The sequence below is a fragment of the Priceomyces carsonii genome (genome assembly GCF_900007245.1).
Source record: "Priceomyces carsonii strain CBS4050 genome assembly, scaffold: Debaryomyces_carsonii_scaffold_1, whole genome shotgun sequence".
In the NCBI taxonomy this organism is placed as follows: Eukaryota; Fungi; Ascomycota; class Pichiomycetes; order Serinales; family Debaryomycetaceae; genus Priceomyces; species Priceomyces carsonii.
The window spans coordinates 268,951-292,686 of NW_026946674.1; the positions used below are offsets into that span (position 1 = coordinate 268,951).

The window sequence follows — 23,736 nt, forward strand, 5'->3', positions numbered from 1 at the left end:
GGGTTCCTTCAGCATCTCTGGTCAAGTAATTGATATTAAAAAGAGCTTCACACTTCTTTCGTAATAAAATTCCCCTGCCATTTTTCATAATCACATGCAATTCTACAAGAACATTTCACTAGTAAAATAGTTCAATTTACGTAGCTAATAATATAGGGCATTTCAGTAGTCATCTCCGCGAGATACAACTTCTTTCTTATGAGGGTGCAAAAGTATTGTGTGTTCAAATTGAGCAGTATAACTGCCTTTGATATCCACAATTGGTGGATAGTCTTGAACTATTCCGGCACGGACCAACTGGTTTAATGCCAAAAGATACTTATCTTCTCCAGTCCTATCAAGATACCTGCGACACCATGGAAGAGTTCCGAAATTCTTGTTTATAGTATTCAAAAGAGTCCTTGCTCTTTCTGTTGGTATTCTGATATCATCGACATCTTTGTTCTTTGCATAATGTGAGCATTCGCCTTGAGGTAAAACATAGCCATTTCCTGTCGATCCAAAGGTTTCAATGGCAAAAGTCTCCCCCTCCTCCATCTTTGTCATATCCCCATTTGGTACAATTGGAACAGTTTTACCAGAATGGATCACATAATCACCGATATTATGGCCATTCAAGTTTCTTATGCATTTTATCGGATAAGTTTTGCCATTCAACTCCATTTCATACGACTCCATTACCTCTTGTACAGCAGCTCCAATGTCATTCAATCTGACATCAATTCCAGATTCTTTGACACCAGTATTGGTTGCTTCTCTTACCGCTGTAAGAAGATTATCGTACTTGTCATCGAAGGTCAACGTAAACGCAGAATCAACAATGTGTCCATTAACATGGACGCCAATATCTACTTTCATAACATCTTCATAATTCAAAACAGTCTTATCACCAGCATTGGGTGTGTAGTGAGCAGCTACGTGATTCAACGAAAGTCCCGTCGGAAAGCCAATTCCCGCTTTCAAAGTATCATCAGTCGCTACGTACCCCCTGATTGAATTTTCAATAATATCAGCTATTTCTGTCATACTCATTCCCGGTTTTATGGAGGATCGAGCCTTGTGGCGCACTCTTCTATGTATTTCGGCTCCCTTACGAAAGTCTTGCCAGTGATTATTCTTTTGCCTATCAAGATATCTAAGTTCTTCCGATGAAGTGCGGTAACTATTAATTTCTAAGGGATATTCTTGCCATTCACCTTCTGGGAAAACACCATCAGGATATGAACTATCAATACTAGTTATCTTCTTCTTCTTCTTACTTTTCTTCTTTTTCTTCTTTTTGTCAGTTGAATCATTTGCTACATCATCGTTTTCCTCGCCTTCATCTTCAATCGAGTCTCCTTTTCTATTTCCTATTTGTAGTGCCTCAAGTGAATCTTTAACACTATCAATTGCTTTCTTCGGTTGATCGTTGGTGGAAGAAACGACCATGACTGATTATGCTTAAGTATACTGAGTACTTTCTTTGAGAGTTCGTGGGACCATAAAATTTTCCTCTACCAGTTAGTCATGTGATGCAGTAATGTACATCAAATATTACTTCTAATTGCAAAACTACGAACATTTGGAATCTATTTTGCGCCAGAGTAACAAATAACTGAGAAAGCTTTGTCATGATTAAAATCATATATTAAATTACAATCGAGAATTAAAGAAAACGAAAAAGAAATAAAGATGCAAAAATGAAAGATCTATAGACCATTGGAAGTGCAACTGAGGAGCAGATACACTAACGAAAACGAAACTAGACAACCTTAACCTCAGAATTGAGTAAAAGAATTACTCTTTCGAGTACGACTCCCCATTAGAACTTGAGTTTCCAAACAATACCTTATCAAAATTAATCATCTTACCATCCACCCTCTGCTTTTGCATTGAAGAGCTCACTATATTGTTAAAGTCGGGCGTCTTTAAAAATGCTTTCGAGTGTGCGCTTAAATTGTTACTATTATGCACGTTGGCACTTCCAGGGGATGGCGTAAAAAAGTTGACATAGTCACTCATATTGAACCCAGCGGGAGTAAGGCTCAACCCAGAAGAAGGAAGTCCATTAGCTGTAGTGGCGTTTAAGGCATTGAGAAGGTTGACCGATGGAGTGACCCTATTTTGAGGAGTCCTTGCCGAGTTGGAAAGGTTATGTTTTGGAGTCAAAGGAGGGGGTGCAGTAAACGAATTCTGAGAGCTTGGAGAATGTGGTTTACCCGAGACTGATAAAGACCCTGCAGAATTCGGCACTGATGATGAGGAACTGTTATGATGTTGGTGATGACTTGATCTTGGGGTATTAGAGTAAAATGGTTTCGCAGGAGAGGGAGACGTTGCCAAATACATCAAGAGATCAGCGCCCTCATCGTCGTTATAGGAGCCACCTGTATTTGGTCGAGATTGTGTAGGTGTCTTCAATAAAGACGTAGTGCTCGAGTTACCATAAAGCTGCTTCTTTTGTAGGGTTGGAGTAGTCTGTTGATTCAGAGAGTGGTCCAGCAACGCTGATTTGGAGCTAGATGATGGCATCAAGATCGCAGGGTTTTTTTTAGGTGTGCTGGGATACGGTACCTGTTCCAAGATCATATGAGGTTCTCCTTTGGACTCCCTTTTAACAGAGACGTTTTTTCTCGATGGACTATCAGGCAACTTATCAACGTCAGAGTCTATTGCAATATTTTTCAAGGGGGAAGAATTCAAAAATACACCTGCTGGTGATTTCACTTGAGTTGGAGATATTTCATGCGGTGAATACATGTCACCCAGGGACGAAGAGCTCAAGATCTTCCCGCTAAAATTTGTAGGAGAAGCGAACAGCCGTCTCTTAGGATGATGATTCAACGGGCTGGACTTTTCAACTTTATAGATGGCATCTGTTTGGTCTTTACTCAATGGTGAAATAGATTGTTTGGCAGCTATCGATGCCTTTGACAACTTTTTTTTGAGCTGTTTCGCGATTTCCTCTAACTCCTCCCTTCTCAATGACGGCTTGTTTTTTGAACTATCATTATCATTCTCTGACGCCATGGATACTGTAATGTTCTTTTCTGCTTTAGATGATGAAAGGATCAAGTCTTTATTTGTCGTAGTTTTTTCTTTGAGGGAGGGCTGGGTCCTTTTGCTCTCAGTCAGACTCATTTGTCTAGTACTATTCAAAGAGCGTCTGTCTCCTGGATGCGGATGATAAATCTAGGAACCTGTTATGTGTCAATATCTCTGAGGAAGAGGGTCAGTTAAGTAAAATCTTAGAAAGAGCAATAATAACTTGTGTAAACTCGCTCAAAGGTATGCTACACCCTTACGCGTACGAAGGAAAAGATGGGTTCTATTTTAACCGTTTTAAGAAATATGATAGTGCATGGAAGAAATACAGGTGCATTTTTAAAAAGGGAAGAGAAAAAAAAGAAAAAAAAAACTTTCTCTTATATTTACGGCCCATGCCGAAATCGGAATATTCCGATTTTCTAGCATTTTTCGTTTGAGATCTCACTAAAATTAGGCGCATCGATTAGGAAGGCAAAATTAGACATTTTCTTATCTATCTATATAAAAGGTAGACGGGTAGGATAGTAGCATTTCCTCTTGAGATTCTCCTCCGGTAAATACACCTCATATATATATCGTGCATTCCAGGTGTTAAACATTACTGTTTAATACATCGTGACAATCATAAGCACACAAGAGCTATGTTGTTTCTTATGATATTATGTGTTGCGCTTTACGTGATAGTACAGCTAGTAAGAACTGTACTACCACAGCGCTTCTTTGTCCCACCGCACAATTGGAGGGAAAGGATTCAGAAAGTTCTTGACTATCCCAAACCGATTTATTTGAAAGTTGGATCGAAGAGGTCAAGCTACAGAAGACGGTTAATTCTAGCTAGCTCATGTCCATCTTTCTATACGAATTTCATGAACAACAAGCTCAAAATACATGATGAAGACAAAGAGAATAAGCAAGCTTTTCAGGAGGAGATGAAAATCAGAGATGGTAGTGACCCGAGAAGGAAAATCCTTTTTGGTTTTTTTCATCCATATGCTAACAACGGCGGTGGTGGGGAAAAGGTGCTATGGCAAGCAGTAAAAGCAACTTTATTGTCGGATGATAGAAATATTGCTGTAATCTATACGACTAATCTTGATGCCCAGCCATTAGACATATTGAATAAAGCTGAGGAGAAACTCAATGTGAAAAATATTGATTCCAAAAGAGTAGTATTTATATACTTGAGAAGGTTCGGCAACCTTATAAGTGAATCCTATTGGACACACTTTACTATTATTGGCCAACTCTTAGGATCAGGCTTATTATCACTTGAAGCAATGAATGAATTGTCTCCTGATATATGGATTGATACGATTGGTCTTCCAGGTAGTTACTGGTTAGTAAGCGTTGCGCTCAAAATACCCATATTAAGTTACGTTCATTATCCCATACTTCAAAAAGAAATGTTCAATAAGCTCAAGTTTCCAGAATTCTCAATGAATCAACTTCGGAAGTTCAAAGGCACTGCAAGTGATTTTTTTGCCTTAGGGAAGTTAATATATTGGTCAATATTGTATTACACTTATAAGTTTTTAGGTTCTAAGGTTGATATCACTTTGACAAATGGTACTTGGACTTACAACCATTTATCGACAGTGTGGTCTTTGAATATGAATCGCAAATTTGAAATATTATATCCGCCTTGTGGTCCTGCTGCGCAAACGAATGAGATATTACCTACTGAAAAGGAAAACAAGTTGATATATGTTGCCCAATTCAGACCCGAGAAACGTCACGAATTAATATTATTAGAATACTCGAAGTTTTTAAAATCCTTTTCATCTCAAAAGGGCCAAGTAAGGGACTTACCCACTATTGTGTTTCTTGGATCATGTCGTACAAAAGACGATACTTCAGTGTTGAATGATTTAAGAGAGACGATAAAGAGGCTCGATCTAGAAAATTACGTTGAATTGGTAATCGATTGTCCATATGACCAAATGATCTCATATTTGCGTAAATCAAAATATGGATTAAATGCGATGTGGAATGAACACTTTGGTATAGGCGTTGTGGAATATTTAAGCTACAAAGTAGTCCCAATTTGCCATGCATCTGCAGGTCCATGGATTGATATCGTCGTTGAAGAGGGGGTCCCAAACACCAAATGGTATAATAATGTGGGCTTTTTCTTCAAAAGTTGCTCGGATCCAGACTTTGATGAAACATTGCAAAGAAGCGATACTGAGCTATTAACTTTCAATATGAAAAACTCAAACGCTTCAGATGGTAAGCCTATAGATTTTCCAAATTTGTCACAATTATTTATCAAATTATTTATATCACATACTGAAATGGTGACAGCCAATCATATCACTACTATGAATAAGAGAGGACTTGAAATAGCTGAGGACAGGTTTTCTGATAGGGCGTTTGCTGAAAAATGGATGTCATATGTAGAAGATTTAAAAATGTTGGAGCGTAGTTACAGGGAAGAGAAAAGATCTGGAGTGGAGACAGTATATTAGTCAAAATAAACTTTAATGAAACTGAAGATAATTCTGTAGAACTTTAAATCTAGGAGTATTTGACACGTAATAAATATTTCTTAATTGTGGTAGGACCTCAAAGTTGGTATATATTATAGCTGTGAAATATAGTAGTGCGCGAATTAATTTATATAGCTGAAGCAGGAAATTGATCTCTGTCAATAAACTCGACGTGTTAAGTTCGCATAACAATATACAATAAAAGACGAGCTATTGAGATCCATTTCTTCATCAACCATTGAATAAGAAAGAGATTTTGGTCCAGGATGAAGTTGGATGTTACTAAACAATTTTCAACTCGTTCCGATAGGGTTAAGGGTATTGATTTTCACCCTACCGAACCATGGATTTTAACAACATTGTATAATGGTAAGATAGAAATTTGGTCATATGCTACCAATACCTTGGTCAAGTCAATTCAAGTGACGGAATTGCCTGTTCGTACAGGTAAATTTATTGCTCGTAAGAACTGGATAGTTGTTGGCTCAGACGATTTTAATGTTAGAGTGTATAATTACAACACTGGTGAAAAAATCTCGCAATTTGAAGCACACCCTGACTATATTAGAAGCATAGCTGTCCATCCCTCTAAGCCATATATTTTGACGTCATCCGATGATATGACCATCAAGTTGTGGAATTGGGAAAATAATTGGAAGTTGGAGCAGATCTTCGAGGGCCACCAACATTACGTTATGAGTGTAAATTTCAATCCCAAAGATCCAAATACATTTGCATCTGCCTGCTTGGATAGAACGGTCAAAATTTGGTCTTTGGGGTCTTCACAACCGAATTTTACTTTGATTGCTCATGAGGTGAAAGGTGTAAACTACGTTGACTATTACCCTCAATCGGATAAGCCTTATTTAATTACTTGTTCCGATGATAAGACGATAAAAGTTTGGGACTATCAAACGAAGTCCTGTGTGGCGGTATTAGAGGGACATTTGTCAAATGTGTCATTCGCTATTTTCCATCCCGAATTACCATTAATTGTTTCAGGTTCAGAAGATGGTACTGTTAGGTTCTGGAACTCTAATACTTTCAAACTAGAAAAATCGATAAATTATAGTTTGGAAAGGGTATGGTGTATCTCCCTTCTTCAAAAGTCTAACTTAGTTGCAGTTGGTTGCGATTCAGGTTATGTCGTTATAAAGTTGGGTAACGAAGAACCATTGTTTTCAATGGATTCCAATAATAAATTGATCTATGCAAAAAACTCAGAAGTCTATCAGTCCATTATCAAGCCGGGCTCCTCTGAAGGGCTCAAGGATGGGGAATCGTTATCTTTGCAACAAAGAGAGCTTGGATCTATAGAGATATATCCTCAGTACTTAGCTCACTCGCCTAATGGAAGATATGCTACGGTTTGCGGGGACGGTGAATACATTGTATATACTGCACTAGCTTGGCGATCTAAAGCTTATGGTAATGCTTTAGACTTTTGCTGGAACACTCAAGATTTTTCTAATAACTGTCAATTTGCCATTAGAGAATCACCCTTATCAGTAAAGACCTACAAAAATTTTCAAGAACATCAGAAAATTGATCTCATTTATCAAGCTGATAAAATTTTTGGAGGAGCTTTATTGGGTGTCAAACTGGAAGGATGCATTTCCTTCTATGACTGGACATATGGAAAATTAGTGAGACGAGTCGATTTGGATGATGACATTCAGGATGTAATTTGGTCCGATAATGGTGAACTTTTGGCAATTATCACATCTTCATCAGTCGGCGAAAGTTCAAATAATCTTATTGGTTCTAAGAAGAGCGATGAGACTTACTTTTTGAGCTATAGTGCTCCTACCTTTGAAGAGGCATTAGAGAGAGACGAATTAGATCCTGAAGAGGGCGCTGATTCAGCATTTGATGTTTTGTATACGATGCCTACATCTGAACCCATTTTGTCTGGGAAGTTTATCGGAGATGTGTTTATTTATACTACAGGAACTTCGAATAGATTGAATTATTTTGTTGGAGGTGAAATAATCAATTTGGGACATTTTGATCATAAATACTACATTGTTGGATACAAAGCTAGTGATGGCAAGTTGTATCTTACCGATAAGTCATTCAATGTTGTTCCATGGTATCTTAATGCTGATGTCTTAGAACTTCAGACTTTAGTCATGAGAGGTGACTTAGAACAGTTTGCAAAGGGTTCGATATTAGAGGAAGAAACAGGTGAAGAAATTCCAGAATTATCTTCTATAGTTCCCGGTGATTTGTCCGAAGAATACTCTAGTCTTTTAACTGGATTCAATAAAACTGAAATGAATCAACTATCGAGATTTTTCGAAAAGTTAGGATATCTAGGATTATCATTTGCGTTGTCTCAAGATTTTGATTCAAAGTTTCAAATATCTCTATCAACAGGAAATTTAGAGCAGGCATTCAATTTGCTTTCGTCGCACCAAAAAGAGAATCCATCCACTGCAATTATGAATTCTAATAAATGGAAAAAATTAGGAGACTTGGCATTGACCATGTGGAAGATAAAGCTTGCTCAAGAATGTTTTTGGTTAGCTAACGATCATGGTTCCTTATTGCTATTGTTGTCATCATCGAACAACAGGGCCGGTCTTAGGCAACTAGCCGAAGAATGTGAAGCGAAAGGAAAATATAACATTGCATGGCAATCATGGTGGTTAAGTGGAGAAAAAGACAAATGCTTAGAATTGTTAATTAAGAGTGAAAAGGACACAGAGGCTGCATTCTTTAGTGCTAATTACTCAGGTGATAAAGATGATGTGGCGAATGCAGTTAATGCATGGAAAGAAAAGTTGAAGTCTAATAATAAACTGAAAATCAGCGATCGGCTCATAGAAAATTTTGAGAATCTTAGCATATCCAAAAATGGAACAGCAGATACCGAGACTTTGATTGACCTTAATGATTCAGGTTTAAACGAAGGAACGGAATCTCCTCAAATTCAAAACGGAGGTGACCTCGATGTTTAAATTGAAAAATATACAGCTTCTAGTTTATATAAGGTATTTACTTTTTAGCCACTTATATATAATGACTTTATACATCAACTCTTATAAACATGAAAAACGTTATTATAATAAAGAATATTGGAAGCTCTAGAATTGAAAGATTTGATTGATATTAATTTCCTTGTCTTCTTTTTTATCAAAGCATACGAAAAATAACTCTTCATTCGATGAGGAGTTCACGTTTCCAACCGACTCACCCCACTTATGTACCTTATTGAACACTTTGAGAAGACGGTCATGCAAGAGATCAAGCTCAGGATCCCCAGGGTCGGTCTTGTACAACCTTAGTACAAACCGTCCTGTTGGTGCAAGAATATTGCTACATAAAAGTAACGCTGCATCCGCAAGATCAATTGGAGCTTTCAAAGGATCAACGATCGGTTTATTTAAAGCCTCTTTCGCTCCAAAACGGAGGTGTGGTCTCGACACAGTATTACTAAAAAACCCACTTTGTTGCATTAAGGGAACAGAAAGATCAGACAAAACGAGTTGAGGTTTGTAAGGAATATTTTTATAACCTTCAGTACGTGAAGAAGGAGTTTTTGTCTTAATGAGTGAATCCCGAATAGAGAGGCTGTGAACCCCATCTGTAATCGATTCTAAATCTTGCTCTACTACGGAATCTTCCTGCTCTTTAGCAAAGTATGATTGTTCTTGTGGATAAACTGTTTGCTCGAGGCTAGTACTATATTTTATCTCCTTCTTAACGGCAATCTCTTGAAAATGCAGCAATATATTGTGGTGCGACATCTTCGAGTAAATGTTGCCTTGAATAGATGATATCCCCGGTAAGGATTCCCCAACAAGGATGTCAAATCCAGCAATGTGGCATTTCTCTTGGAATTTTTCCAAATCAATGCTATGAATTTGGCATAATCTATTTTGAGAGAAGAATGCCCAGTTCCCAGGTACTGATCCTAAATCAAGTACACGGGTAATAGATTGATCAAAAATATTGAATTCTGAATCTAAGCGAAAAAGTTTGGATTGTGTCATCATATTTGTCATATCAATGAGCTCTTGTCTCGATGGCTTTTTGCCTCCTACTTTCCGTCGTACTTCATTATCAATACTAACGCGTCTAGCAAGTAACTCCAGTGCAGTTTGAAAGTACCTAGAATGTAAAATCAGAACTCTGGCTTTAAAGAGCAGTGCCAGAGCACGCTCAATATTCATTTCAAGCCCTCAATACGGATTTTTTAAACAGTGATGAATATACCTTTGGCTTCAATATCATTTCTTAAAACCTTATAACCTAAGAGCGACATAATCTTGGAGACATTATACGACGTAGGCAGGGCAACACACGTCGATTCTAATACTTTCACGTGATACTTTTTTTCACAAAAATTTTCACTTTTACTCGCATATAAAGATGATGATGAGATTTTTCAATCACTTCTCATTCAAAAACCATCCTCGTCGAATCATAAAATTACCAAATATTTTTGGGAGACGAATAAAGTAAGATGTCAAAAATCGCTTCATCTCAGGTTCGTGAACACGTCCAAAAGTTATTGGAATTCTCTAACGAAACCAAGAAGAGAAACTTCTTGGAAACCGTTGAATTGCAAGTTGGTTTAAAAAACTACGACCCTCAAAGAGATAAACGTTTCTCTGGAACTTTAAAATTACCTCAGGTTCCTAGACCTAACATGACCATCTGTATCTTTGGTGATGCCTTTGATGTAGACAGGGCCAAGTCTGTCGGAGTTGATGCTATGTCTGTTGACGACTTGAAAAAGTTGAACAAGAACAAAAAGTTGATCAAGAAATTAGCAAAGAAGTATAACGCTTTTATTGCTTCTGAAGTTTTGATTAAGCAGGTTCCAAGGTTGTTAGGTCCTCAATTATCTAAGGCTGGTAAGTTCCCAACCCCAGTTTCTCACAATGATGACTTGTATAGTAAAGTCACTGATGTTAAATCCACCATCAAGTTTCAATTGAAGAAGGTTTTGTGTTTGGCTGTTGCAATTGGTAATGTTGAAATGGAAGAAGATATCTTAGTTAACCAAATTATGATGTCTGCTAATTTCTTGGTTTCCTTGTTGAAGAAGAACTGGCAAAATGTTGGCTCATTAGTCATTAAGTCGACCATGGGTCCCTCTTTCAGAATCTACTAGGTAGTTGACATAAATAGTTATACTATATATCTTTCTATTGTCAATTAAACGTGATTTTGGATAAAAATTTAGCGTAAATATTATACACGGTTTATATTCACTATTAATGAGAGAAAATCTATTAGATCAGTCATTAAGATTCATCAGAAGACAACAGCATACACTTCAATACGCTGTAACCCTATTTTTTTTAGTAGATTTTTTATTCTTCTTGTTATGCTTCTTGGTTTCCAGTTTAAGTCCTCCTTGCTTATGAAACGGGCTATTGAGTTTTCCATTTACATTATTCATCTCGAAGAATTCTTTATCAAGATCATCACCTTCACTTTCAAGAGCTGCTCTTTTTCCGCCATAAAAGATAGTGTTTCCCGTTCGAGCAGTTGAAGAATCAGAAGCATCGTTCACCTTGCTACCTTTGTGCATCGAAAAGCTTAACTTCAGTAAATCATTTGAAAGATCAAACTCGTCTGTGGTCATATTTTTAGATGATAACGAAGAGATTATTTGCATCCTTCTGGATTCAGGTAAATTTTGCAAAGTATACAAATCTTTGTTGAATTCCCTCGTTTCCTGAAGACTTGGAAGTTCCCACAGGTCCTTTCCAACATTCTCCGGTGGAGGATTTACAAACTTGAGCTTTCCATTCACAAAATCCTTCAAAATATATCTTGAAGCTCTTGGTTCATCGGCACTGCCAAAACCTTGAGTCATGTAACCTCGAGCTCTTGCATATGCATTTAACAATTCTCTAGCTGTGGGATACTCACCACTTCCCCCATCTTCCACACTCTTGATCGGTATGTGAATACCATATACTGCCTCTAAGAAAAATTTTGGAATCCTTTGACAAACTAAAGAGATAGGTGAAATATGTTCCCTTAACTGATCAATCGGTAATACTCCATTGCAAACTAGTTCTCCATTAGTGTATGCGAAATTAGGAAAAACCAATCCAGGACAGTCACAGAGTAAGATTTCAGGCGTTAAGTGTATTGTCTGGAAATGCTTAGTCTTACCTGGTGTAGAAGATACTGAAACCTTTTTGGAGCCGACTAATGCATTTATGGTGGAAGACTTACCAACATTGGGATAACCAACTAATCCGATTTGTGTTTTGCGGTCAGGAAACTCAGGATCTATATTAAATTTTGGCGCTTCTTTTAAAAATAAATCTTCTAATTCGTCAACAGAAAGTATACGAATTCTGGGATCCAAGCCTTTTATTTCCAAGTTATCAGCCTGTTCATCGGAAAGCTTAGCATCTAGGTTCTTAATTTTGAGCTCGTTCTCTAATTCGTCTCTTTCTTTCTCAAGTAACTCATTGGCCCTCGCTGCACTGAAGAAGACAAAGTTGATATTCCTTGTAATGAAATATTCCGACCATTTCTTCCTTTGATTTAGAGTTAATAAATCAGCTTTATTAACTAAAAGTAAATTCTCTTTTGCCTTGTTGTCTTCAGGATCGCTTAGCTCATTTACATAATTCACCAAGTCAACAGACCTAAAAAGTAAGGGATTTCGAGCATCAACAATCTGTACAATCAAATCACATCTTTCAACTACTCTCCACAATTGTCTCCATACTTCTAAATTTCTCTCAAATGGAGTTAAAAGTAAGTCATTATTCTCAGTCAAGGAGGCTAAATCTCTTCTCCAATCTAAAAATGCCAAATTCTCCTGCCTTTCTATCTGAATTTTAGATTGATCTTTTGTCCATTTCGGTCGCCTAGGAATTGTTAGCCTATTTTCAAACATTTCATGTTTCTTACGCAACTGTGATCTTTCTTCGGTGCTAAGTAGTCCATCTTGGTCAGCGATTGTTGTGTTACCCACTTTTATGATCTTGACTTGATTATTTCTATCTGCTGTGAAGTCAGTGTCCGCTAATTGTGCCGTATTTAAAAATTCATCTAGTGAGTTTTCCTGAGTAACAGATCTCAATTTTACCCAGTTTGCCTCCTTTTTATCCGTGGTGAATCTCATCTCACCATCAGGTAAAAACGAAATCAGGTTTTCTAACCTTCTCTGGTTTGCGATGGTTCTACCCAACCCAATATGATTCTTATTCTTATGTCCCACAGGCTTGGGACCTTTTGGAGCTTTCCATTTCTTGGGTTCGGGATGTAAAGACGTTTTATTCTGACCAAAGTCACCCATTGTAATGAGAAGACCTAATATATGTTATGTTTATTAAAGGTAGTTAATATTAATTAAGACTACTAATCAAGATGGCGAAAACATTTCAGTGAGAAGATGCCCTCAAAAATAATCCTCTTGTCACGTGAGCAAATTATTATTTATACTTCGAAATCTTCAGAGATCAATTGATGAAAGGAACCGTGTTCCTAATGTAACCATGACACGAATAATGACTAAATATATTGAGAGAGCCACTTGAAACCCTCGCTGTATCCAGACCTCATGACGACAGAAACCATAAAAACTTCGATAGGTCTCTGGCCATCATTCAACTTTCCTGTGTCCTTACCCGTTGTGTTGTATAATCCTAAGGCTGTCTTAAGTTCGATCTCTCCTACAGCAGTTGGTGAGTCAATCTTATTGCCTAATATCAAAAAAGGCACGTTTGAAAGTTCTTCAATTCTGAACAATGACTCTAACTCGGCCTTCGATTCAGCAAATCTCTCTGGATCTGCTGCATCCACTAAAAAGACTATACCATTCACCTCTGGAAAGTAATCCTTCCAAAGGCGCCTCGCTTGCAAGTGACCGCCTAAATCAAAGGTGGTAAATCTGACTGAACCTATCGCCAATTCTTCTGACGTAGGATGTAAAGTTGGTTGTAAAGTTGCCAATCTGTCATTCTTCAACATATGCAATAACGTCGTCTTACCAGCATTATCTAAACCCAAAAAGAGCAATTTCGCATGCTTGTTCCATAATCCTAACGATGATAAGACATCTTGAACTGTAAAGCCCCTTGTTAGTATTGTCACGGAATCACCAAAGCTGTTACTGTAATACTCTCTTCAATACTTACACCAATCAAGTATCCACATGGCAACTTATTCTTTGTTCTTCTTAATGTAAACTAACTCGTTCGAAAAAATTCGACCCTGGCCACCTTATAAATATTGTATAGATTTGGTTCAAATTCCAGCACGCCAGAGGAACTTCAGGTGTGCCTTTGCGATTCGATTTGTTACACAAATTAGAAGACCAAGTTACACGACTTTGAGCTCTCTCCTCGGTAGTAGTACCGAAAAGCCAATATCTGTATACAGGATAGTGAAGGCGTTTAAGATATTGAAACGGTGCTTATGTGCCCTTCCCAACAGCGGATAGTAATACAGTCGCCCGATTGAATCTATAGCTGCAGAACGGCCCTGCACAATCGGAGTAAACAGTCTACTATACCTTAATAAGACCTCTTTTCAGCTCTTACTATATCATTCGGACGCAATATAGGATGCCCTAACTTATCGTGTTCGTAAAATGCCCAAATTTATGCTTGTTGGTTGCTCGTCACACTTCAGTTATGCCCCAGTGGGTGCCTTTTAGTCACTGAATCCAGGGCCAGGGCTGCGCATACTCCTTTTTCCGTATAGCGCCTCACTGCCCCACTCTAACGTCTATATATATAATCGGTACGAAAGAGTTGGCTTTACATGTAACTATGCCCACTACAGTGACAAGTTGGGGCTTGTGTTACAATTCAAAAAGCATAGTTGAGAGTCGTTAGGACTAAACTGAGCGTAAATACTAAAGACGAGCATTAGCATGGAAGTCAATAGATCAAGATCGATATCGACAGCATCCAAGAGTTTTAAGGGCCGGCCCCATTCATCTACTACAAACTCAATGGACTCAGCACAGTCCGAGACTTTGAACAACATTTTGGGGGAGGATTCGCTGACTCAACTGCCATGGGGCAAGATCAAGTTAGAAAATGAGGTGGACTTGGAGAAACAGCTAATAATCAGTGCAGGAGGAAAGAGGGAGTACGTATGTGGGTTCATTTTAAAGCTACTTCTTTTAGGAACTATGGTGTTGGGCTGCTGCTTTTTAATATTCAAGGCTCTTCAGGGAGTGTAATAGTGAAATCGGTAATGTCAGACATACCCATTATTCAATCTGAAAAAAAGACCTAATATTTCATAAAACTATGCTTTAGGAAGTCTTCATCTATAAAGCAAAGTGATATCTACTAAACAATCCTTCCGCTGATTGAGGAGTATATATAGTTAACAAGATATGTTTAAATCGGTGATTATATGCCGGAACGTGTTTTATTTTGTATATGACTTAAATATTTCTAAATTGCCTAATAAGAGAGTTCTAAGATAGGTCTTGCGTCTGATTCATGGAACGTAGAAGCCGACTTGCATATTTGTATTTCATAAAGTACTATTCAAACTCCACTAAGGGAGATAATTCAGCGCTAGTGGAACGGTTCAATCAAATCTTGGATGAAAAACTTTCCGCCACTAGCCTGACAATCAATAAGAGTCCTGAGTTTCAAGAAATAATAAAAAAATATAACTCAGAACAACAAAAGAATGTTTCATATAGGCAACGTAATCAGCCGAGACTCTCTATGCTTAAAAATGAGTCTGCTTTATCGTATAACAGACATGCAAGAGAATTAGCTGATCCTGCCTTGACGAGGCCATGGTCAGGATCAGAGTCTGTGCACGATGCTAACTTGAGGATGCTAGTAGATCTGCAACCTAAAGCAAAGGTCGTAAACCTATCTGTTGAGCGAAAGCCAAAAATAAGCTCAGCTCAAAGGATTGGAAATGCAAGAGAGGATTATTTGGACTACAAGATTAATAAAAAAAAAGATGATAATTTTAAGGAAATGTATAAGGAAAAGCTTTTGGGTTTTTCTATGCTACTCGATGTTTCGTCGCCACATACTGCGATTGGAATGGCAACTACTTTGGCAGATACTAGAATAAATGCTCAGATCAATCAACGAACTGGAACTTTTGATCACAAGTCGATGGAGAATGTTAGGGGAAAGCCTTTAAGCAAGGAGCACCTAGCTAATTGTATGGACAGTAATTATTTCATGAATCAAATTTTGACTAAACAAGAAGTTCTTCCGCCATGGATCGAGAGTCAACAAGGAATCAATAGAGAAATTAATGGCTTTAGAAAAGTATTAGATAACATCTGGTATAAATCTTTTTTTCAACTAATTGATATTGAGAAATATTCAAAGGAGGAAATCCTAGCACAGTTCAGTACTATCGACAAATCTTCTTTATATGATTTGCTGACGTTAAATGTTCAACGACCATATTTGCAGGAAAAATTAAAATTAGTTAACAACTCTATTCGATCATATAACTTGCAGTCTCCATCTTCTAGCCTCCATAAATTTAAATTAGATTTAGACAAAGAAATCGGCAGTCTGTTTGATAGGGCCATATCTAATCTAAATTACAGAATCAATGAGATATTCCGGGCGAGAGAGGAACGGAAGACTTCATTATTTCAACATAAGGGAACCAGTATGTTTGATCTATTTTCTAATTATTCAGCTCGTGGTTCTTCTATTGGAACCGGCGATTCTGTGCCTCAACGAAAATTCGATAAAGTTGACCTTTGGAGCTCATTCAAACAAATGTTCAAAGAGATTTAGCATGCTCAAATACTTTTCAGTATATCAATTTGTAAGCGATAATAGAAAATAGTAAAACGATTTCAATCTTCCAAAGGCGAATTAGAATAAATAGTATACCCTTATCAGAGGATGACTCCTCGCATCTTGATAAACTAGAAGCAAACGCTTTACTCATCTCTTCCCTCAGGAAGACTTTGATAGCTCTCTCGTAAGCATTTTGCCCTAATTGCGTTTTAATTTCTGTGTTGAGTTCAAGGAAATATTCAATCATAATTTTTGCCCAATAATGGCTATTAGGTTCTTGGATGAATCCAGTTGCGGAATCAAGGTTCATCCCATCATAATTGACAATTGTTTCCAATGGGCCCCCATGGTTAACACCCAAAACTGGTATCTTAAAAAGCATTCCTTCAAGTGGAACTATACCAAAATGCTCAGAACAAGGAGTATATAAGAGCATCTCTGTATTCTTTATCAATGCCTTTTTCAAAGAAGTACTTATGGAAGGTAGAAATAAGACATCTGTGGAAGGAGGCATAACAATTAACTTTCCCCTAATCGTAAAATTCGTTAGCTTAAGATTGTCCGATATTTTTATAAGCTCATTTAGATATTCCACATTCTCGGTTACTCTTGAGTCATATCCACCAGCTATGACTAAGACTGGCTTTTTAGTCAAAGGGATAAGCTTTTTGAATTTTGCAAATGCTTCTATTGCAAGTTCGATGTTTTTGGTCCTCTCAAATCTATTGATCGATAGAAAGTACAGAGTTCCTTTGAAGAACGTTTTGACATCAACAACTTTTCTTACCTCTTCTTCATTTAGATCCGTGGAGTTGACATCAATACAAGGGTATATTACTTCAGGTTCAACATTTCTTAGCCTCTTGAATGTTTTATGAAAAATACTTTTAGTAAAATTTGAATTGACAATAATACAGTCACTTAACCCTGTAGTCCATTCTTCAATAAAATTGAAAGGTATTCTATAAAGCATCTTGATAAAGCCTTCTTTTTTAGATAACATTTGATCCGGGAAATGACAGTAAAACATGATTTTGCAGTCTCTTCTACTAAATTGGATCAAAAAGGGGACGCAAAATGAAAGCTGATCTACTATAAAGTAATCAAATTGTTCGATTTCTTGAGTAATAATTAGCTTCAAAACTAAATATAACTGCCTTAATATGGCAAATACTATATGTAGCTTTTTGCATATGCTTGTTGGTAAGAAGTCCCCGTAGACTTCAACACGTAATTTTCCAGAGCTAACTTCTTCAAAGCAGTGTGATTTGTCACAATGCGAAGTAAATATGCTAACATTGTAGTTCAAATCCTGAAGACCCATTGCGGAATCAACTACTAATCTCTCAGCACCTCCAATTCCTAGATCTGGATGGATAAACGCGATCTTCTTTGAGCTACCCTCGTAGACTTCCGTCATATTGGAAAATGATAGTCTTTGCTACTAATTATCTCGAATATGAAAAAAATGAAAGTTTTCTATTTATTGCGAATTCTACATAGCGAGAAAAGTAAGATTGATTTAATAGATATTTTAAAGCACTTCTTTGTGTTCAGCAATAATTTGAAGCTGCTCTTCTCTCTGTTGTCTTTTCTTCAACTTTTCGGCTTTCCTATCGTATTTAACATCTTCAGGATTGAAGCCAGCTTCATTAGAACCCCATACAGCCCAAGCGGGCGTTTCTTTTATATAGTCTAAGTCAATGAACTCCTTTCCGCTTTTGAGGAGCTCAAAAAACTTGGGATAATCAATATGAGTAAACCATTTCCCATCAATTTTGAATTTTTCATGAGCGATTAGTATGCAACATGAATGAGCATGTTCTGCAGCAATATCATAATGGAACCCTCTTGATTTCAATTCATGAGTAAGATTGAGAACAAATTGCTTACACTCTTCATAAAATGGGATATTTTGCATGGTAAGGGGGTTTCCGTTTCCTGACGAAGAACCGCAAAAAGTTGCACCTTTGACTTCAATCTGGGACGGCTGTGCACGTACTACCATGTCAGCATATCCCCCCACATCTCCCATATTGAATCCTTTTACTAAAGTCAATCTAAAAACCGTTCTCTGGTGTTTTTGAACTGTCCTTAATATATCCAAGCATGACGTCAATCTCTCCCAAAAATCACCGTTCAAAGGTCTATCGATCTTTTTTAAGTCCACTTTCGTGGGCGCATCAATACTTACGTAAAGCTGTGTCACTCTTTGCAATCTTCTCAATTGCTCGGGATGCTGCGCGTTACAAACCAAAAATGATGATATTTGTCTGTCATGTAACATTTGGACTAATTCATTAATGTGAGGGTAAAATATTGGCTCTCCAACTAAAGATAAAGCGCAATGCTTGACTTCAAAAGCTTCCTGAAATCTCTCAAGTTGGATACCTGGGACTCCTCTCATTTGTTTGATTTTTTGATAATGGCCCCTCAAAGCGCCTTCTATAACTTTTTCAGGTGGATCTAATTCCCACCTCCAATTTGATTTAGCAACTGGGTTTGTACCGTGCCTCCAACAAAAGACACACTTATTAGAGCACGCTAAAGACGGTGTCGTCTCCATGCATAAATGAGATCTAATTCCATAGAAAGCAAATTTGTAACAAGAGCCTCTTCCTCTCAAGGCACTTTTTGTCCATCTGCAAATTTTAACTCCTGAGTGAGATCCTACAATCGTGTATCCCTGCTTGGTTAATGATTTGAATGTAGGAGAATTTTCAGCGACCATTTGCTTCGTGAGATTTGTTAATTCGTCAGACGCTGATTTCCTTATCACACTTCCAATGTCCTCGACATCAACAAGGGTGTCACTACCATCGCTTCCATCATCTTCTTCATAGTCACTATCCTCAAACTCCTCATTTTGTGTGATATAAAACGGTTCATTGTCCACCATTAGGGCTGCGAAATTTTGAATCCACTCATTCGATTTTGGCTCTCCTTCGAATTTCATACAAACATTTCCCAAAGGATAAAGTCTTCTACCACCAAGTTTTGCCAAAAACTTATCCGCTAGTTTCGCTTGATAACAAAACTTATCTCCACCCCAAGACTCTGAATCTCCTAAACCCAAAACGGCAAACCCCAATAATTTGCTCAAAGGGTACTTATCAACCCTAAAATCATTGTGGGTTTCTCTTAAGTGTTCCAAGAAATAGTCAATTGGTGAGTCAGTCTCATAAGATGGTAAAACTAATAAATATATGTTTTTTCCACTATCTCCAGGTGTCTTCAAAAAGTATTCTTCGAGATCATCAACATCCTCATCAAGACTTAGTAATTTCGGTTTAAGTTTTAAATCATCTATGTTTTCAAGTTTTTCATATAGACCCTTAGCAACTCTTTCAGAAGAACCGGTTAATGTTGTATAGAAGATAAATACTTGAGCTTCCAAGAGTTTCACCGAGGATTGCGTTAGAACTGGCTCTCTCTTATCTGTCTGCTTGTTGATAGGTTTCGATGCTCGGATTATTTTTGGTACCCTTCTTCCTTGAGTCCCTTTCACGCGCCCCTTATTATTCAGTAGAGTTTTTGATGCGGGCCCTGAAGTCGTGAAATCAACAGCATATATTGGCGAATTCAGACCATCTATTCTCCTTGTTATTTCATTCTGTGACTCCAAATGATATTTATGTTTGAGCCTACGAGAATGAACAAATAGGAAAACAAAAAGGCTCAAAGCAAATGTCCATCTACCCCCACTGATCAAATATAGAGCTATCGCTAAAACCGCTATTGCTATGCTCATAGACATCCTTCCTGTTGGCTTGATTAGTAGAGTGAAATTTAGAAAATTTTACTTACTGCGATGCTAACGGTTCACGATGCCTGGTATGCAGGATTATACTAAAGCATGTTGCATTACGGTCTTGGGCAAGTACGATAGGAAAATACACATCAAAAATCTTTGAAAATTGTTAAATTGTTATGCTTGACACCAATCATATAATTTAGTGTTATGATCTTCGGAATTATATCATATACAAGGATATGGTTTCTTTTTTTATATTTTATATATGCTCAAAGTACAAGATATGCTATGGCTCACTCATAGCATAGTATGTCTGAGTGACTGTAAAAGAGAAGATAAAATTGAATGAATTGCAACTTCACTCTACAATTTATTCTACCTTTTATCTTATACTTTCTAGACTTATAGGAAGAACATCTTGGTAATTTTGAATTAATTGCAGCAATTACAAAAATTTTAATAAAAGTATGTCGCAACCTGGTTCAGTAAAAGAACATACTTTTATTAGTTCCAACCAACTTAGATTGCCCTACGAAGAATACAAAACAGAGAAAGCAGACATTAATGATACACCCTCAATTAGCGAGGATGTTGAGAGATCAGAAATTCTTCAATTTAATAAATTTCCATTTCCAGATAATAGCCACGATTTTTTTGACATCAGTCATAACGGGAAAGAAATTGTACTTCAACCATCAGATGCAACTCAGGTAAATAGATCAAGAGATCTTAGTAACTATGTCTTCAATCATTTCATTCAAGAAGAAGACACATTAGTTGGAGAATCTATGAAAGAAAAAGACGCAGCAGATATTGGTGATCTTTTAAATTTGGATTACGTTTTAAGCGATGGATGGACACCCAGCGATTCAAATAACATCAATCACTTCTCTAACTTTACACAAATATCAGAGCTGTCAAAATGTCAGATTAGTTCATTTGGACAGGATTATCCTATTCATCAAGAAGAAGGACTCACATCAGTAGACTATCAAGAACAAGGTCATATCGAGACGGTGTTAGGAAAGACAGCATCGATTTCACCTAATTTACCAGTATCACACGGCAGTAGTGCTTCAGAGAGTCTTGCTAACTGCAAAAAAAGAGGCAGAAAGAGCTCGCATTTTGAGCCAGGGGAATCATTAAACGATCGATTTTTAAAATACAGTAATTTTGGACAAGCCAATGATAAGGTCCCTTTATCAGTAGTGGGATCTTCTGTAACATGTTTATCAGTCGGAATTGATTATGGGGGATATACAGGTACTATTTTGGAGCTTATTGAAGATTGCCCTAGTCTCTTGAACAATTACTGCAAACCCCATAATACTGAGGAACAAAAGCAAAACGCATTGGTCTTGTATCTGGACTTCAATGGCCCAATATCGTCTGCTTCTGCTGTGAAGCAAAGAACGAAGTATGTGAGAAATATTGATGCTATTCAAAATTCTGTTCGAGATATAGTCTACAAAACTAGTTCAGTATTTAGTTTACTGAACCCATATGAACCTCAATATTATAGGTTCGAATTGAATGAAAATGGGAATCTTGCGAATGAGACAAAATGCGGGATGTGTCCATACTGCGAAGAAGTTAAATTTCTTCCATTCAAAAATAGCAGTTATCTTTCACATTTAACATTAGAACATGGGATCTTCTCTAACAATTATCTTACTCCTAACGGCCTCTACTATGGTAAATATTTGATCTCCAAGAAGGATAAGATTGGAGCTGAAAAGAATAGTCCGAAAGCTCGTGAGGTTGATGGAATTCAATGTCCACAATGTTTCGAAGTGATTGAGGTAGGTTGTTGGAGTATGAAGTCAAATAAATTATTGAGCTACTTTAGACATTTCAAGAATAAACATGGAGATGAAATTGATTTTTTAAAAGACAAAGCCATACAAGATCCAGCTATTCAACCGCGAGGAAGGACATTGAAAGTAATTGATTGATAACTTTATAACTTCCAATTTCAATTAATAAAATATAAGTTATTTAGTTACTACTCCATATATATATATATATTTTATATGATGTTTTTGTGTAATAAATTCGACGTTTGATATTCTTGTTCAAGAAACCAAAGCATATCTTGCAAGAGAAACCAATAAGCCTCATACTCTATTTATTAAGGGAAATCAACAACGCTTTACACTGATAACAACAAAGGTTGTCTTTTAAGCTTTCGTGAGTTTCGAAGACTATTACAGATAACCTTTACCATTTCTCAAATTACAACCTAATTCCTCTTTAATCAAGAGAATGTCCAAAACCAAGTCACAAATAATCACATTAGCCGAAGTTAGTGCACTTAATAAGAACAATCAAAGAGAAAAGCCAATTGTTTGGACAGATTTTGGGGTCTACCTTGACAAGAAATTAGAACACCACATAGATCCGAACGATAAAAAAAGATCAGCTGCAGCTAGTTTATCTGGAGATAGTTCGTTTTTGTCTCAAAATATTAATTATAGAATTTGCAAATCCTGTGAAAGACCAGTTGGAGAACAGAGCTTACGTTCTCACTATCTGAAGTGTATAGAAATGAGACACCGGAAACAAGCAGAGCTGAACTCAAACACAAATTCGGAGACGATAAAGAAGAAGAGGGGAAGAGCAACCAATTCTCTTTTGGATGTTGATAACTCTTCGGTAGACTCATCGAGGAATAGTACACCTAATCCGGGCACACCTAGTGGCTCGGGAAGACCCAAGAAGAAATATAAAAAGTCGCAGAGCCAGAAGGAAAAAGAAGCAGCTAATGCAGCAGCAGCTGCAGCTGCTGCTGCAGCGGCTAGCACCGATGGAACTTTATCAGCTGGATCTGATAATGTTGTATCAAAAAAGAAAAAGCAAACTAAGCCCAAAACAACTGCTAAGCCGAAGGGTCCAGTAGATGTCGAAAAACAGTGTGGAGTTCCATTACCATCTGGTGGCTTCTGTGCTCGATCTTTAACCTGTAAAACACATTCGATGGGTGCTAAGAGAGCAGTTATGGGCCGGAGTGCGCCTTACGATGTATTGTTGCAACAATATCAGAAAAGAAACCAAGCAAAATTGGCGGCTAATAATGCTCTTGCTGCTCAAAGAAGGGAAAATGCAGCATTCCACGGCAACGGTAGTGCCTTTAATGAGGATCTAAATGGTACTGGTTACAGCAAGATTCTTGATCCAGATGAGGAGACACACTTAGTTTTGGAAGGACTATCAAAGAATAATCCAATGCCTTTGGAAGAGAAGGTTATAATGTCTACTAGGTACCGTCACAGATTTTTAGCTATGAGAGAATTTTACGCGGACTCTTTGATCACATCTGGAGGAAATAGTGGCCAGAATGGACAAGCAGGTGCGCAAAACAGTGAACAGACATTAGCAAATCAAGCAATTTCGGGTTCCATCGGAGGCTTGCAAGGTCGCTGTGCCTTAATCAACGTTGATACGAACTCTGAGAGCACCCAATCAATTTCTTCTGTAAGCGGAGAGATGTATCAGGTAAGAGCACCCCTGAAGGCTGTCCTTTTAACAGCTCAATATAATGCTATGCAACAACAAATGTTCCAGCAGCAAGTTATGAAGCTCCAACAGCAACAACAGATGCTTTTGAGACAACGCCAAGCAAGAGCAGCGGCTGCAAAACAGGATCAGTTACCGGCAAGTACAAAATAAGTAAAGAAAGAAGCTAATTAAAAATTAATATATTAATTAAGTATGTAATTTCATA

The 23,736-nt window shown here is 37.4% G+C and overlaps 14 protein-coding genes across 14 annotated transcripts; 7 read left to right on the forward strand and 7 right to left on the reverse strand.

Annotated features, from left to right (window-relative positions):
* Positions 1-162: 162 nt before the first annotated feature.
* On the reverse strand, positions 163-1,431 carry PRCAT00000146001 (methionine aminopeptidase; the record flags this gene model as incomplete). Its single annotated transcript, XM_062951266.1, has 1 exon — positions 163-1,431. The coding sequence occupies one exon, from the start codon at positions 1,429-1,431 to the stop codon at positions 163-165; it is 1,269 nt and encodes a 422-aa protein (XP_062806999.1).
* A 348-nt stretch (positions 1,432-1,779) lies between these two features.
* PRCAT00000147001 (uncharacterized protein) lies at positions 1,780-3,123 on the reverse strand (the record flags this gene model as incomplete). The annotated part of the gene is made up of 1 exon (XM_062951277.1): positions 1,780-3,123. The coding sequence occupies one exon, from the start codon at positions 3,121-3,123 to the stop codon at positions 1,780-1,782; it is 1,344 nt and encodes a 447-aa protein (XP_062807000.1).
* A 548-nt stretch (positions 3,124-3,671) lies between these two features.
* Positions 3,672-5,498, forward strand: ALG11 (alpha-1,2-mannosyltransferase; the record flags this gene model as incomplete). The annotated part of the gene is made up of 1 exon (XM_062951288.1): positions 3,672-5,498. One exon carries the CDS (start codon positions 3,672-3,674, stop codon positions 5,496-5,498), a length of 1,827 nt encoding a protein of 608 aa, XP_062807001.1.
* A 287-nt stretch (positions 5,499-5,785) lies between these two features.
* On the forward strand, positions 5,786-8,482 carry SEC27 (coatomer subunit beta'; the record flags this gene model as incomplete). Its single annotated transcript, XM_062951299.1, has 1 exon — positions 5,786-8,482. The coding sequence occupies one exon, from the start codon at positions 5,786-5,788 to the stop codon at positions 8,480-8,482; it is 2,697 nt and encodes an 898-aa protein (XP_062807002.1).
* Positions 8,483-8,608: 126 nt separating this feature from the next.
* Positions 8,609-9,697, reverse strand: PRCAT00000150001 (uncharacterized protein; the record flags this gene model as incomplete). Its single annotated transcript, XM_062951310.1, has 1 exon — positions 8,609-9,697. The coding sequence occupies one exon, from the start codon at positions 9,695-9,697 to the stop codon at positions 8,609-8,611; it is 1,089 nt and encodes a 362-aa protein (XP_062807003.1).
* Positions 9,698-9,990: 293 nt separating this feature from the next.
* RPL10A (60S ribosomal protein uL1) lies at positions 9,991-10,644 on the forward strand (the record flags this gene model as incomplete). Its single annotated transcript, XM_062951321.1, has 1 exon — positions 9,991-10,644. One exon carries the CDS (start codon positions 9,991-9,993, stop codon positions 10,642-10,644), a length of 654 nt encoding a protein of 217 aa, XP_062807004.1.
* Positions 10,645-10,809: 165 nt separating this feature from the next.
* Positions 10,810-12,801, reverse strand: PRCAT00000152001 (putative GTPase; the record flags this gene model as incomplete). Its single annotated transcript, XM_062951332.1, has 1 exon — positions 10,810-12,801. The coding sequence occupies one exon, from the start codon at positions 12,799-12,801 to the stop codon at positions 10,810-10,812; it is 1,992 nt and encodes a 663-aa protein (XP_062807005.1).
* A 215-nt stretch (positions 12,802-13,016) lies between these two features.
* Positions 13,017-13,475, reverse strand: SAR1 (Arf family GTPase; the record flags this gene model as incomplete). Its single annotated transcript, XM_062951344.1, has 1 exon — positions 13,017-13,475. One exon carries the CDS (start codon positions 13,473-13,475, stop codon positions 13,017-13,019), a length of 459 nt encoding a protein of 152 aa, XP_062807006.1.
* A 907-nt stretch (positions 13,476-14,382) lies between these two features.
* Positions 14,383-14,697, forward strand: PRCAT00000155001 (uncharacterized protein; the record flags this gene model as incomplete). The annotated part of the gene is made up of 1 exon (XM_062951355.1): positions 14,383-14,697. One exon carries the CDS (start codon positions 14,383-14,385, stop codon positions 14,695-14,697), a length of 315 nt encoding a protein of 104 aa, XP_062807007.1.
* A 268-nt stretch (positions 14,698-14,965) lies between these two features.
* On the forward strand, positions 14,966-16,252 carry PRCAT00000156001 (uncharacterized protein; the record flags this gene model as incomplete). The annotated part of the gene is made up of 1 exon (XM_062951366.1): positions 14,966-16,252. One exon carries the CDS (start codon positions 14,966-14,968, stop codon positions 16,250-16,252), a length of 1,287 nt encoding a protein of 428 aa, XP_062807008.1.
* Positions 16,253-16,268: 16 nt separating this feature from the next.
* On the reverse strand, positions 16,269-17,678 carry ALG2 (GDP-Man:Man(1)GlcNAc(2)-PP-dolichol alpha-1,3-mannosyltransferase; the record flags this gene model as incomplete). The annotated part of the gene is made up of 1 exon (XM_062951377.1): positions 16,269-17,678. The coding sequence occupies one exon, from the start codon at positions 17,676-17,678 to the stop codon at positions 16,269-16,271; it is 1,410 nt and encodes a 469-aa protein (XP_062807009.1).
* Positions 17,679-17,792: 114 nt separating this feature from the next.
* Positions 17,793-20,015, reverse strand: PRCAT00000158001 (putative tRNA 4-demethylwyosine synthase; the record flags this gene model as incomplete). Its single annotated transcript, XM_062951388.1, has 1 exon — positions 17,793-20,015. The coding sequence occupies one exon, from the start codon at positions 20,013-20,015 to the stop codon at positions 17,793-17,795; it is 2,223 nt and encodes a 740-aa protein (XP_062807010.1).
* Positions 20,016-20,479: 464 nt separating this feature from the next.
* PRCAT00000159001 (DUF4451 domain-containing protein) lies at positions 20,480-21,967 on the forward strand (the record flags this gene model as incomplete). The annotated part of the gene is made up of 1 exon (XM_062951399.1): positions 20,480-21,967. The coding sequence occupies one exon, from the start codon at positions 20,480-20,482 to the stop codon at positions 21,965-21,967; it is 1,488 nt and encodes a 495-aa protein (XP_062807011.1).
* A 310-nt stretch (positions 21,968-22,277) lies between these two features.
* On the forward strand, positions 22,278-23,681 carry PRCAT00000160001 (deubiquitination module subunit; the record flags this gene model as incomplete). Its single annotated transcript, XM_062951410.1, has 1 exon — positions 22,278-23,681. The coding sequence occupies one exon, from the start codon at positions 22,278-22,280 to the stop codon at positions 23,679-23,681; it is 1,404 nt and encodes a 467-aa protein (XP_062807012.1).
* Positions 23,682-23,736: the final 55 nt, after the last annotated feature.